This window comes from Desmodus rotundus, chromosome 9, assembly GCF_022682495.2.
Source record: "Desmodus rotundus isolate HL8 chromosome 9, HLdesRot8A.1, whole genome shotgun sequence".
Taxonomy (NCBI): domain Eukaryota; kingdom Metazoa; phylum Chordata; class Mammalia; order Chiroptera; family Phyllostomidae; genus Desmodus; species Desmodus rotundus.
Genome location: NC_071395.1, coordinates 3,252,563 through 3,266,696, shown reverse-complemented (window position 1 = coordinate 3,266,696; position 14,134 = coordinate 3,252,563). Strand labels below are relative to the sequence as shown.

The following is a 14,134-nucleotide window of genomic DNA, read 5'->3' as shown; positions in this document are numbered from 1 at the left end:
CAAACATATTATCATTCCCTTTTACATTCAGATTTGTGTTTCCTTCTCATAAAGTAAACGTATAGTTGTCAGCAGGTGCTAAACAATTCTAAAAACTTATGACCCAATAGGGACCAAGTGGGAGAGAGCTACCAGCATCTCTGGCCCTGATTTTATGGAAGAAACGGCCGCCATAAACTCTACAACAGAAACCATCAGTTAATTTAATGGCTCAATTTTTCATCTTGGAATAAAATGAGATTATCTATTTCCACAGGCTGCTATTTGGTAAACTTATTGCCAGTCTAAACCTTAGGTAAATTAATCCACTGAAACATTTTCAAAATTAACTCATTAGGTCTGATTTACTGAAAATAATTATTTTTGATTTATGGTTTTATTTGAACAACCAAGTAATATAAAATAAAGTATCAGAATGAGAAAAATCTTTTCAACATTTAAGCTTAAGATAGGTTCTTATATTTGCTTTTGTTTTTGCTTTTTACCTAATAGACATGTCTTCTGTAATGTAATAGATTTCACGAACCATGACTTTTCCAGAAAGAACAGAGAAAGAGAAGGAGCCTGTTACAGGAAAAAAACAAAAATGATTAATGTAATTCTTTTGATAGATAGTAGAGTCCTTAACGCTTAAAATAATCTTAGCATTCAATTTATTCAATAATTAAAGGTTCTCTCCTGCCTCCCTTCCTGGTATCCTTACAACCTTACTAATTTCTATCATTCTTTCAAAACAAGTGCCACAAGTATCACCACCATGGACTGAGCTACTAGATAACCACATCAGTTTTCACAGCTGCCCCATAATTCCCTGAATTATGCACAGCCATTGCTTAATTCACCATTTTTCTCCATCAATTCGTGTGACTCCAGGAACCAGTCACTGCCTCAAAGTGATGGAAGACTATGTTTGAGAGGCGTTTGTTTATGTCCACTACCAGGTACTCAACTCCAGGGAAGGGCGGAATGGCTCTCTTCAGTGTCCCCTCTCCCCCTGTTCCCACTGGTTTAGGACTTCCCAGAGCACAGAGCTTCCTAATACACCCTCCTATCCATCTGCAAACCTCCCACTTATAAGTAGCCGGAAAGTAAATTAATAAAGCAGGCCACAAAATGAAATACACAAGATGACTCCAATTTTTAAAGTATGGCTTACTTAAAAAAGAAAAAAAACAACTAATACTCATCAACCATTCAAAACTTCCTCTGGATGGTAGAATCATGAGAAATTTCTATTTCCATATTTTATATTTATCTGTATTTTTCTAATTATAGTCAAAGGTAACTACCGAGCCCTGGCCAGTGTGGGCCAGTGTGTTGGCCTCATCCTGCACACCAGAAGGCCGTGGGTTCAATTCCCAGTCTGGGCTACCTGCCTGGGCTGTGGTTCAGTTCCTAGTCAGGGCGTGTGCAAAACACAACCGATTGATGTTTCTCTCCCATCAATGTTTCTCTCCCTCTCTTCCTCCCTCCCTCCCTTCCCCTCTCTCTAGAATCAATAAAAAAGAAAGAGAGGGAAAAAAGGAACTGTGGAAACACTTTGAGAAATAAGAATGAGGTAAAGGACATAACATGTCACGAAGTGCTGCATGAGAGAATTCATTAGATTAGTTTAACCTTCATAAAACAAAGGTAAATTTCTAAAGCTACTACCTATTCATAAAACATAAAGTTATAAAAAATATCTTAAGATTATACAGAAGAAAAAACTCAGGATTACTCAAACTTACCAATGTGGATATAGCCACGTTTGTATAATCTGTTAAGAACCAATGTTAAAATAAGACCAACATTCCGAGAATTATAATAGGTGAGATAAATAATCCATCCACAGGACAAAATGGTAGCTGTTGGGAGAAAAAAATGCAGAAGGGTGTCACTTTCAATCACATTAACATCTTAGTAAAACCTCATTAGTGAACGGTCGTTTGCTGGGTTCAGAAATGATAGTGTGGTAGTGTGTCCTCTTACAGTGGGATACCCGGGGTTCTACGGTCAGAGGTCGGTTCTCCTTTACCAGCTTCCCTCATCCCCTTGCGGTCACCAGCCAGAAAGGCACAGGCCCCAGTCAGCTCAATCAGCGCCCTCCGCTTTCCTCCTCCTGTTCCCCCTTCACTGCTTCCTGCTGCCTCCCCTGCTGAACACAGGCAAGGGTGCTGTGGGGCAAGAAGCCCGTCATTCGCACATTGTGAAAAACATCTACCTTTAGCAGGCTAAGAGCTCATTCCCAAGCTATTCCTAAAGGCTAAAGTCACTTGCAAAGAAAGAAAATTGATGATTTTTTAAATCAGAGAAAAGTCATTATATTTTATATCAATAAACTGTTATTTTTTAAAAAAGTAATGGAGATAAATAGGAATTTAGCCCACTTAAAGGCATATCTATATTAAATAGAACATCTTATAGCAATCTTATAGCAATTTTTTAGCTATAATTGATAAGACAATAACCTTTTAAGAATGCCTACTATTTACCAAATACACTACAATAAATAATATTCCAAATTTGCCCATTTGTCATGAAGTTTATAGTCACTTATATAATTTATCATATTCCCCCCAAAAAACTAGTTCATGAATATACAAAATGTAAAATACAAGAAAGCATTTTCTGATAATAACGTTTTTTACCCATCCATTTAAAAAGTATAACTATTTACTAAATTAGGACAAAGTCATATAAAGCAATTTAACACGTGTGACCTTTTAGGAACATCAAATTCAGCTCTCCACTCTGAAAACATTACTCAATACAGATGAGAGGAGGCTGCCACTGACACGACAGGTCGCAGGGCAGCTGAGATTGACAGTGGCGGCTTTGGTGCAGCAAGTGCTGTGATCTGCCCACAAAAACTGTTTCTAGAACAGTTCTTTTGAAAAATTACTTTGCTGATATATCATGTTTTAAGTTGCAAGTTATTCTGTGTGAATTTTTGCTATAAACCACTGTGTCCACAGCACGCTGCTGCAGGCCACTCAGAAAGGCCAGAGACGCCTGCTGAGGAGTGTGCCTGGTGTTCCACAGCCTGGGGCTGGGGGCCCTTCCGCTGCACCACGCCCCACCCCTCCGATTTCCTGAGGCCGCTCAGTGTTTTCCTGGTTGGTGCTGCTGATTTTTCCTTAAAGAACGGAGCTGTACACACCAGAAAAGAGAAATTCTGGACGGCGGCAGAGGGGCCAAATAGGAAATAAGGAAGAATTCTGCCCTTAATTAAACTATGCTGCTTTTATGAAGTCCTACTTCATACTAACGTTCTACATTTCATTTTACTTTTTTTTTTGGCTTTTATTGAATGATAATTTACACTAATTCATGTTTATCCACTGGAAAAAATAGCACTCAAAGTTTAAATGGTAACCAATCCTACAATGCATGAATCGTTACAATCCCGTCACCTCTACCCAAGGCCCCAACGTATGTCCCTAGCATCAGGAAAGAAGCCTTAGCGCACGCTCAGAGAAAACGGCCCTGAGAGCTGACCACGTGATCCTTATGGGCCTCAGTTCCCCACGTGTCTGAAGGAAAAGGACAACGCAGGCCTTCCTAAGCCCGCTCCGAGCATTCAGTGAGACAACGTGCACACACAGAAGATAGAAGATGCTCGATAAAGACCATTAGCCTCCCTGTCCTCTCTTACCCCACCTTACCCTTCCTGTTTTCCTCCTTACCATTTAATTCCCACCCCAAACTCTAATCAAACACTGCTCTTCCATGAAAACTTCCTGGGTGATAGCCTACAGGAACCTCCCCCTGCAGGATACAGTTTCAGTATTTCTCCCTTTCGTTTGATCATATATGTTCAATCACTCACATTCTATCCCTCTCTCTGCCATTTAACTGTACACTCTTGTGTATTATTCGCACCACCTAGAAAACATTCAGGAAAGTAGACAAAAGCAGCAGTACCAAGAGGGCCCACTGCCCAGTGTGTGAGGAGCAAGGAAGGAGATGAGGTTCTTAGGCCCACATGTCCCATTTTACCAGGAGATTCCTCCCCTGCATGGCGGGGAGTGGACCTGAATGCAGAGGCATGACCAAGGGCAGCGTCTCCCCTCTCCCACCCCCTCCCTCAGCCAGCCAGGGCAGCAGCCTCAGAGAAAGAGTTTCCCAGAGCAGTTCCCAGAGCGAATATTCATGGAAACATAGATTAAATCTCCTTTCCAAAAAGTAAACAAACGGTATTTTAAGCATTCCAACTTCAGCCAAACACTGCTTAAAATGTGGCAGTTGTTATTCCGTCCACAGAAAACAGTAATGTGTAGGAAAACACGTTCCCCTTACCAACAAGGAGCCAGACGACATTGGAGTTGTGCTCTATAAGGAAGTCCTCTAGCTGGGTGATGCTCGGCACGATACTCTCGTTCTTCTTTTGATCCATCTCTGCGGGTTTCCCAGAGCAGCGTCTACAGGCCTGACAGAGTTCAAAGTGAAATTTAGAATCAGAGATTTATTAATCTGCAAGGAAAATCACATTAGGGGAAAAAAGGTGAATTTAATAAACATGAAAGTCTATTAAACCACAGTCTGGTTCTTTCAGTGATAAGAATGCAAAAATACAACAAACAACAACAAAACATGTCCAAATTTCTATATAAGACAATACATCATACTTTAACGTCCTGATTTCGCCATTCTAAGTATGAATAGAAAAACAGGTTCAGTTACTGTATTCTGGATCCAAATAGAAGGGACATCATTATTCTGAAATACAATCAAAGATATTCATCTCAACAATACGGAGAGAGGAGTACTGTGAAAATTATTGCAATAAAGGGAAACCTCATTTAAGGTGGAGTAGAGGGGCCAGAAGGGGGAGCCCTCACACACTACCACTCAACTTCAGTTACGCACCCAACAAGGAGAAATCATTTACACACTCCAACCGGAAGAGACACACCTTGCAAGTCAACCTGCTTCACCACTCCACAGGAGGAAGGGAGATAATATTTGAATGAAATAAATGCATCTTTACAAAAGTACGTGATTATGAACTGCTAAAGACAAGCAAGTATTTCCGAAGAGCCTTTTCACCCTCCAGAAATCACAATGTTACATGTCAATTACATCGCAATAAAACTGGAAAAAGAATGTTCTCAGACTTTTCAAAGCTTTGAAAAATCCATCAACCAGCAACTTAAAATGCGGGGGCTAACTTTACAACATAAGCTTTCTCTTTCTTCCTTTATTTTAGTTTTTTTAAATCCTCACCCAAGGATATGTTTACTGATTTTAGAGGGAGAGGAAGGGAAGGAGAGAGAGAAAAAAACATGGATGTGAGAGAGAAACATCGATTGGTTGCCTCCAGTGTGTGCCCCAACCAGGGATCGGACCCCTAACTTTTTGGTGTAGATGATGATCCAACCAACTGAGCCACCCGGCCACCCCTCCCTTCCTCTGTCTCTAAAAATCAGTGAAAACATATCCTTTGAGAGTCTTAAAAAAGAATATATACATACATACTTGAAAACTTTGCAGTTACTGGTTAGTTTTGGCACATATGTAACAAACTATCTTGAGATACCTTTGTAGGTTTCCCAATTTCAATGTCAAATTCATGTCCTCCTAAACAATTAAGAAAACGGGTGTTTGACCAAGCAGGGTAACTGACTCAAATGCCTCAGTCTGTACCAACACAAAGGAACTCCTGAACGCACTTCCTGCCTGTCTTTCCTGTGACATAATGACATCCAAAACAAAAGTAAAGCACAAATCAGATCACAGCATTTTTATCCACAGGAAGTTTTAAGAGTGTTCAATTCCTTTGAACCTTTTCTACGATGGCTCAAACAGCCTGAGCACTCAAGCATCTAAAGGCAGGTATCCTAAAGTGAAGGAGTTTGTGATGCTCCTTCCAAGCCTACGATGCTGCACGAATCAAGTACAGAAAGCAGAGAAGTACCTACTGCAGCTGAACATCTCACATGAAAGTGATACCCCTGAGTATGTAGTGATTTGAAAATCTCTGCCTAAAAATGTTTACCTATTAGGATACAAGGCCTAAAATCCACCATCCATTCATTTAAGTAGAGTACTAACCACTATTCTTTCTTAAAATACAAAGGTACCTTTAAATTATGTCAATAAATAGCTAGCATTAATTATTACCATGTGTTACAGTATGAGCAAGACCCAAGAATGTTACACAAGTCCCAAGGTTCCTGAAGATGGAGAAAACCTTAAAATGACGGGGTGGACAGCAAAAGCAAACTTAGTTGCTGTGACAATCTCGGCCAGGGTCAGCAGCTGTGTACGCAGAGCAAAGGTATCTAACCGCCCATTCTGTTCATCTAAATGAACAAAGCAGACAATCCTTCTCTTAGATGAAACATTTAGATACAATCTTCTCCACCCACAAAAAACCATTCCAGGTCTCTTTCAGTCCCAGGATTCTCTATGTGACAAGCATAATTTCACTACCCACTAACTCTAAAGCCCAATAAAATTAAGTGGTAACATAACATTCTATCAGAAATAACAGAAATCATCTGGCCACCTGCAACCAGACTGGACTTTAAAGTCAGGTTTGAAAAGGAAAGCTCGGGGTCCGCCACCCTTCCGTCACTGGGAGACGTCACTGTCGTTGGTGCAAGTTGCTGCTCCACCCTGAGCCTGCATCCTCTGCGTGAATGGCCTTCTCTTCCTTTAGGAGATGCTAACGCAAACATAAAACCCACAGCACAGTGCTTGACAAGAAACTCGTTACAATCACTGTGATTAATGTTGTTTAAAAAAATCAGTTCAACAAAAAAGGCTTAAGGTAAAAACAATAAAATGCATAACAGTAAACGATGAGCTAACTGTGTTTCATTCATTGCAATATGTAAGACAAAAAGTGTATATAGTTAGCTCAATAATAGAACTTTATAACCAAAAGACGTTATTTGGCCTAAATCACAGAGCGAATATGAATAATACAGCTGCACAAACACCAGTGGGCAGGATCCTCAGGAACAGATCACACGCCAAGGCGCACCCGCAACCCAGCAGACACTCACTGCTGAGGGAATGCTCACACACATGACCAATGACTCCAGCACCAGAAATCAGCCGACCAAACAAACGTACTTTTCAATACCATAACGCGTGCTATAAAAATGGTTCTTCATGTTAGAGCTGAAAGAATTTTTAACATCTGGGAAATCGTGTCACCCAACAACAAAAAAAAAATGATGCACTATAGCAAACCTCACTTTTATAACCAGAAATTTAGTCTGTTTCACCTAGATACCTACTGAAAGAAAAAAAACGCTCTTAAAACGCTGCGGAGAACATACCCACTACAGGGTGAGAAGAGCCGACCTCCGCCCCTCCAAGTCTGGAAGGGCCGTGAGGTCTGAGCAGCACCCACCTCCCGCAGTCCCCCAGGACTCACCGCCTCCATCGGCACGGTCCGTCCTGCGGGGCACTGCAGAGGCCGGCAGAAAGGGGCGTAGAGAAGAGGGTTAATCCGCCCACCGCCACAGCCCACACACCAATCAGTTGTGGGGTTGTTTTGCCTTTCATACTGGCTGGTAAACCCACTCTGCAAGTTTCTTTAAATTCTTTTAATCAAGAATTCAATGTATCACTTCCATCTTGATTAGAAATATATCAGAAGGCCTAACACTAAAAAGCAGTGGCAAGGTAAAATTCTAAAGAAGGTTTCTTGTAGTAAAACGACTTCCATTTTTGTATATACTCCTTAAGCTTCTCTCTCATCTTCTACCTTAAGTCACTTCAGTCAGAAAACCTTCCCTGACAGTCTTCAAACTACCCACCCCACAGAACAGGAAAACGGGGCCTCTGGATGGGGGGGAGAGGGATGAGGACCATGGCCGCACCTGTTCACCAACACTCTCACTACATCACGTTCAAAGAAAATGTCTTTTATTAGCATGTTGCCATGGAAAGAAGCCAACAGATTCATCTCACAGCCAACTCCTCGGAGTGAAGAATATTGCTACAATTGAAACTGAACTCTTATGGAAAAGAAATGTTAAAGCCTGCTTCAGAGTTCTATGGGGATATGCCCTATACCATACTACTGGTGATATCTGACACAGGATTTCAAATGGTTACGGAGCTAGATAGAAACATACTGTACACACGCATAAAAAGTGACAAAGTACAGTAAGGCCAGTAGTTTAAAGTCTGAACTAACCATTTTGGTTGATGTTATCTTACTCTTTGAAATGTTAACTCCATGGAATTAGCTCACCATTAAAACAGAGCTACCAAAGCAATGGCTAACATTTATTCACTGCTTGCTATGTGCCAGGCACTGTTCTAAACACTGTGCATGTATTTATTCATCTAACCGCCACAAATAAGTACCCACTTACAATGACCCCTTTCGCAGACAAGGAAACTGGGGCAGAAGCTAAGCACAAACACGGCTAAAGGCCGTTCTGGGAGCACAACTAGACTGTCTGGCTTTAGAGTCTGTGTCCTATTGCCGGTCATCACTTATGTTCACAGAAATTAGTAACAATCTCTTGGTTTATAGTTTCTTTTCTATGAAAAAAGTTCCCTCCTCTCAGGTCTAGATTCTACTTTAGTATCTAAAATGAATGTTACCAGAATTAATATCTTGGTACAAGAAAAAATTCATATTCTGCCCACTATGGCATTTTTCCTCCTAAAACAATCCTCCATTAAATCAAAGATCAGCAGGGTTTTGTTTTTTATTTTTAATAACCACAAGCAGTAACATGTCCATTTCTGGAGCCCGATTAACAACTCTGGCTGAATCACCTCCCCACTTTTCTGTACCTCCCTCTCACCTGGTCATAAAGGCTGTATCTCTATATCATTTTACAGAGCTTTGCCCCCTAATGAGATTGGCAATTGACAGAAGGTATGCGGTCATTTTAAAATATGTCCAAAACCTCTTCGATCTTCCTCCTTTCAAGAGGTGGAACTTAATTAATTCCCCTCCCAAACGTGAGCTGGACTTAATGATACAATTCTAAAAGAACAGAGCAGAAGCCATGGTGTGTGACCGGGTCACAGATGACACCACAGCTTCCTCCCTGCTCCCTCTATCGGAGCCTCGTCTCTGGGGGAAGCCAGCTGCCTTGTTAGGACACCAAGAAGCCCTAGAAAGGTACATGTGGGGCAGATCCTAGGCCTCCAGCCAACAGCCATGGGAATGCGCCATCATGGCGACAAGTCGTCCAGCCCCAGCTGATGCCCAGGTGATTGAAGTCCCTCCCAGCCAAGATCGTGGCTGCAACTTCTTAAGAGACCCTAAGCCAGATGCAATCATCTTAGTCACACCCAAGTTCTGAACCGGTACAAACTCTGCAATAATAAACATTTTAAGCCACTAAGTTTTGGGGTAAATTGTTACTCAGCAACAGGTAACTAATCCAAAGTTTAAGAAGGCAATTTTGCAAGATATCTGCAAAGTATCTCTCCCCACATGGTTCATACTTGTACTCTTAAGCTAAACTACCCTACCCTTCTCTCTTCCTCCTTACCAAAAGATCAGGAGCCAGAAAGCCCACACCGAAAAGGTTACCAGTCCCGTAAGGGAACCATTTTCTCTTCTCCCAGAAGTGGGGGTCTCCTGCACGGACTGTCTGAAGCACCCTCTACTCACACTCTTACCAATCACCTGTGTCCATGATCATCACACCTTCCTACCTCCTGTCTTGGCAGAAGCCTACCTCAAGTCCCCTTGACCTGTGTCCCAACCAGCTAGGCCAGTGAAGGTGCTTCACCGATTCTTCGTCCTCGCCTCTCACCCAGTGTGAATTGGCTCCCCCTGTGTAATTCCTCCTGCTCAGGTCAACAGCTTCTTAACTGGCTTGTCCAATGGACACTTTGTGGTCCTCATCTTATCTGATGTCTCAAAGAGGTCTAATGCGCAGCCCTTCTCCCCAAACCCAGCTCTCCAACTGACTTCTGTGACTCTCGTGACTTTTCCGCCTGCCTCCCTGCCCAGCCCACCTCCTCTGAGGTGTGTTTTTCTTCCCCCGACACTTCAGTATTAGTGTGTCCCATCCTCACTTCTCTCTATTACTCCATGTTCAGGGCTGTACAACCTTTTGGCATCTCTGGGCCACACTGGAAGAAAAGGAGTTGTCTTGGGCCATACATTAAATACACTGCAACATGTAATCACAGAAAACTCTCATAACGTTTTAAGTAAATTCACAATTTTGTGTTGGGCCGCACTCACAGCCGTCCTGGGCCGCAGGCCAGACACCCCTGCTCCACAAGCTCTCCGTGAGAGAACTCATCCACTTGCACTGCTTTGAGCTGTCCCTATGAACTGAGACTCCACGAGCCACATCTCAGCTCGTGCATGCGGCTGCCTGATGACAGTTCTTGGTGGAAATCACAGAGGCCTCAAATACAGTGGCTCCCGCTGAACGCCTCTCCTCCAACCACACGCCAACCCTGCTGCTCTTCCTGCGCTCCCTCAGAAGTGGCCCCAGCATCCACTCAGTGTCCCAAGACATCAGCTGATCCATTTCACGTACACTGCAAGTATTTCCTAGGTGTTATATGCTTGAATATGACAGTGACGAGGAGGCCCCCGGCCCCCACTGCCCCTCTGGCCCACTAAGTCCTACCCATCCTGGTGTCTCTGCAACTGCCCAGCCCGTCTGCGCCCTCACTTCCCCCCTGCACTGTCTCACCTCTGTCTCTCACCCGACCCCTGGGCAACTGCAGTGGCCTGTGCTTGATCACCACGCCCCAAGCTCCTCTCTTCAAGTCACAATCCAGACTGCCTCTCTGACCAAGCCACTCGTATTTGTCACATGGAAACTCCCCGACATTTTCACAAATTCAAGAGTCAATGTTTTCTTAGCCTCCCATGAAATTCTGAAACCCTATCGCTGTCTTTAACACGAAAAACAGCATGCAAAAATGAAGTCTGTAAGAATCCTAGTTTCCGACTGCCCCTCGAAGAAGCACTAACAGAGTATCTTCCTTTAATAATGAAAACAATATGAAAGATTATAAATACAAACATTTACCATATGGCTGCATAGTGCTGCTTTCCCAGCCTTTGACATAAACCAAAAACATCCTTGCATAAAAAACAAGAAAATGTATGGATTACAAAAATATTACCTTCTAGAAAAAGCCTCACTGTTCTGGCGGTCTTCAGGGCCACGGTGACCACTACTCTATTACTAGAGGCCTGAAATAACGCCTGACATTGTGGAACTCACTGAATATTTACCAAGTGCGTTAAATGTTTCTTAGCCATGCTAAACCGTATCTTCTACTGTTCTCCACAGAATTCACAGTAAAAGTGCACCTGAGTTCAACCACACACAGTGTGCTATGAAGAACAAACCAAAGTCAACTAGTTTTCATCATTTCTTTTTAACATCCTTTATAACACGGGAAGATTAATGTGCATGCAAAAGAGAAGGAAAGCACGGTGACACTGGGCACCAGCCAAAGCTGTCCGTGGCCTTGTTCTTCCCAACACACAAGCTCGGCACGTGACTCAACTGTCAGTAAGATATCAGGAGTCCCAAGTCCAGCGAAGTGACTGACAGGTCAAGCTATGCACCCCCCCCCAGCCCCCCACTGTTTAAAGCAGATTAAAACCCAACTGAAACAGAAACTCAGATTTCCTCTGTCTGAGCTTTCACTGGAAATTAGATTTTTTTTCTAAGTTCGCCAAAACGTTTACCTGGGTTTTTTCCCCCAAAGTCTTCAGTGTTGTTTCTCCTGCTCCTTATCTTCAAAAGGCCCATCTGCAGTGTTTCATCTTATCACACCTGGGGGGGGGAACCCCACAGGATTTCAGCCAATTATCCAGAAATTCTGGCTTTACCAGCAGTTTCGCTGTTTCAGATTAGATGACTTGGTGACACCTGCAGGTAAGTCTTTAATGTTAGTTCAATACTACATTTCCTTCTTTAAAGTCTCCATATAAGAAATACTCCTAAATCTACAGTAAGACCACAATTTCCAACCCACGGCCTTCCAAACATTTCAAAACTACTGTACTTATGGAAAGCGCATGGCTTGGTAGTCAGAGGGTTCTAGCAGTCAAAACCCACACCTGTACAACCTTCTCCAAGTGTGGACTTAAAAAAGTTCTCTCAAATGCTGGGTCTCTGCCGGCAAGAAGGGCTCCCTGGTTTCCTTCCTATTCCCAGCCCCTGGAGCACCTGTTGTCCAATGAAAATCACCCTGCAAACTTTTAATGTGCTTGGGAGATGGCAACACACACCGATTCGGGGGGTGCTGTAACCTGGAGCCAGGTCACCTGGTTTACTCGCAGCTCTGACTTCGGACGAGCTGTTTTTTAGGGCTGCGGGCTTTGGTTCTCTCACATACAAAGGGAGAATAATAATAGACCTGACACGATAGGCTTGTTATGACGACTAAACGAGGTAAGGTATGCGGCTAATGTACCACTCAGCAGTTTTGTAAGATACATACTCTGGTAAATTCATCTGTTTTTATACTTCACGTGCCTGGTAAACTTGGGATAAATCAGCCTCGTTGACATGCACAGAGGGGAAGCAGCAACCCGAAACCAGGAGACACTTACACGCTCAGACAGGTCAGACACCATGATTTCCTTACAGAGGAAATGCACAAGCTCTGCTTCCCTTTAACCAGCGTCCCTACTTCTGCTGCTGAAACTAAGCCAACGCGGTGGGAGTGGGGAGTGGGAGCGGTGGAGGTGGTGGCGGGAGGAGACGACTTTAAAGAGCAAAATCAACTTCCCTTCACCTCCCTTTGACCGAGATAATGTTTCCGCCGAAATGCGCCCACTTCCATTGTGCAGACTCAGCCAGCACCGATTCAGATACGAGACGCACGTCGCCTGGGCAGGGAAGGGGGTTCTGAAGCCCCACTGCCCGGGATCCAGCGCTACGCAGCCTCCCGCAACCAGGTGCCCGCGCGGTGTAGCCGCCGGCAGGTGCACCGCCCTTCTCGCTGCGGCCACACACCCGCCAGCGGGCGCCGCCCACCCGCCTCAGCCCTGTCCGCCGGGGCTACTCCGGCTTCCGAGGCCCCGACAGGCCTGCCCACTGACCTTCGACACCAGCTCCGCCGGTCCCAATGCTGCAGGTGAGCACAGCGAAAGACTAGGAGATGGGCCGACGCCGCAGCACGCAGCTGCGGCGAGGCCAAACCTCCCGACTCCGACCCCGCTGAGGTCCACAGACGGTGGATAACGTGCCGCCCACCCGAACCCAGCCCAGTTCCCTCACCTGGGCGAGCGCTGGGGCGTCCCGGAACCGTCCAGCCTCTCATTGGAGGGCGCCAAGGGCCCTGGGCGGCGGCAGCAGCGCCGGCTGTACGCGGCCGGCGCCCACACCCCGAGCCCTGCCAGCCGGGCCCGCCGCCGAAGATCCAGGCCCGCCGCCCGAGGTCTGGCCCCGACCCAGGCCACTGACAGAGAAGAGGCGGAGGAGGGAGGAGGCGGGGGTGGGAGGGAGTCCAAGCTGGGGGCTGGCCTGCACTGCGGCTGCGTGAACTGGTAACGTCCTACGTCACGGCGCCGGCGCCTCCAGGCACGCCCTCCGAGTCTCGCCCAGGAATCGGCGGAGCACGGCTCCTCGCCCCACCCCTCGCCGGGCCGGGGGCGGAGCCGAGGCACAATTTGTAACAGAAAAAATAGGGAACAGCCATGACTGCAGCAGCTTTCTGATCGCTAGGGGCAGATATGAAATATGCACATAAGACAAGGAGACCTGCAATTGCAAACAGTGTTAAGTATGGGCCAGGCATTATTCTAATCACTTACTCCTCCCAAATCCCTGTGAAAGAAATACTCTTATCCCCATTTGTTTGTTTCACAAATGAAAAGCTCAGGTACAGCGAGAAGACATCAGTTAATCACATGGAGAGCTAGCGTTTGAACACAAGCAGTGTGGCTCCAAAGCTCTGCCCTCAAATATTCCTGTATCCTACCTGCTCAGTTCTGGGTCGAAATCTCTATTCTGCCTTCCTCCCCGAGTTGAAATCTCTCATCTCACAGTTCCACATCGGAGTTCCACGCGTGCCCCAAAGGAACAGACATGAAACCAAATGTAGAATAAAGTCGGGAAAGGTTAAACACGTGAAGTACCATAATAGCCCGTATTGCATGGAAGGAAACAGAGGCCCAGGCAGAAGTGGTTTATGGAAGCGCTGCATGGAAACCGAGAAGCGCCCACGTACG

General features: G+C 44.9%; 1 protein-coding gene across 13 annotated transcripts in view; it reads right to left on the bottom strand.

The window, feature by feature from the left end:
- The window catches only part of BLTP1 (bridge-like lipid transfer protein family member 1), a 123,321-nt gene extending 109,931 nt beyond the window's left edge, over window positions 1-13,390 (bottom strand). For 10 of the 13 annotated variants that reach the window (XM_053930588.1, XM_053930584.1, XM_053930587.2 and 7 more), the window contains exons 1-4: window positions 13,182-13,388; window positions 4,282-4,411; window positions 1,731-1,847; window positions 486-564 (exon numbers count right to left, since the gene is read on the bottom strand). In XM_053930588.1, the coding sequence (XP_053786563.1) occupies window positions 486-564; window positions 1,731-1,847; window positions 4,282-4,378 (293 nt within the window). In that variant the 5' untranslated portion in view covers window positions 4,379-4,411; window positions 13,182-13,388. Of the gene's footprint in view, window positions 1-485; window positions 565-1,730; window positions 1,848-4,281; window positions 4,412-11,641; window positions 11,826-13,003; window positions 13,118-13,181 lie in introns of those variants that run through there. The other 3 variants (XM_053930585.1, XM_053930586.2, XR_008427592.1) reach the window with 3 other exon arrangements.
- Between the last annotated feature and the right edge of the window lie 744 nt (window positions 13,391-14,134).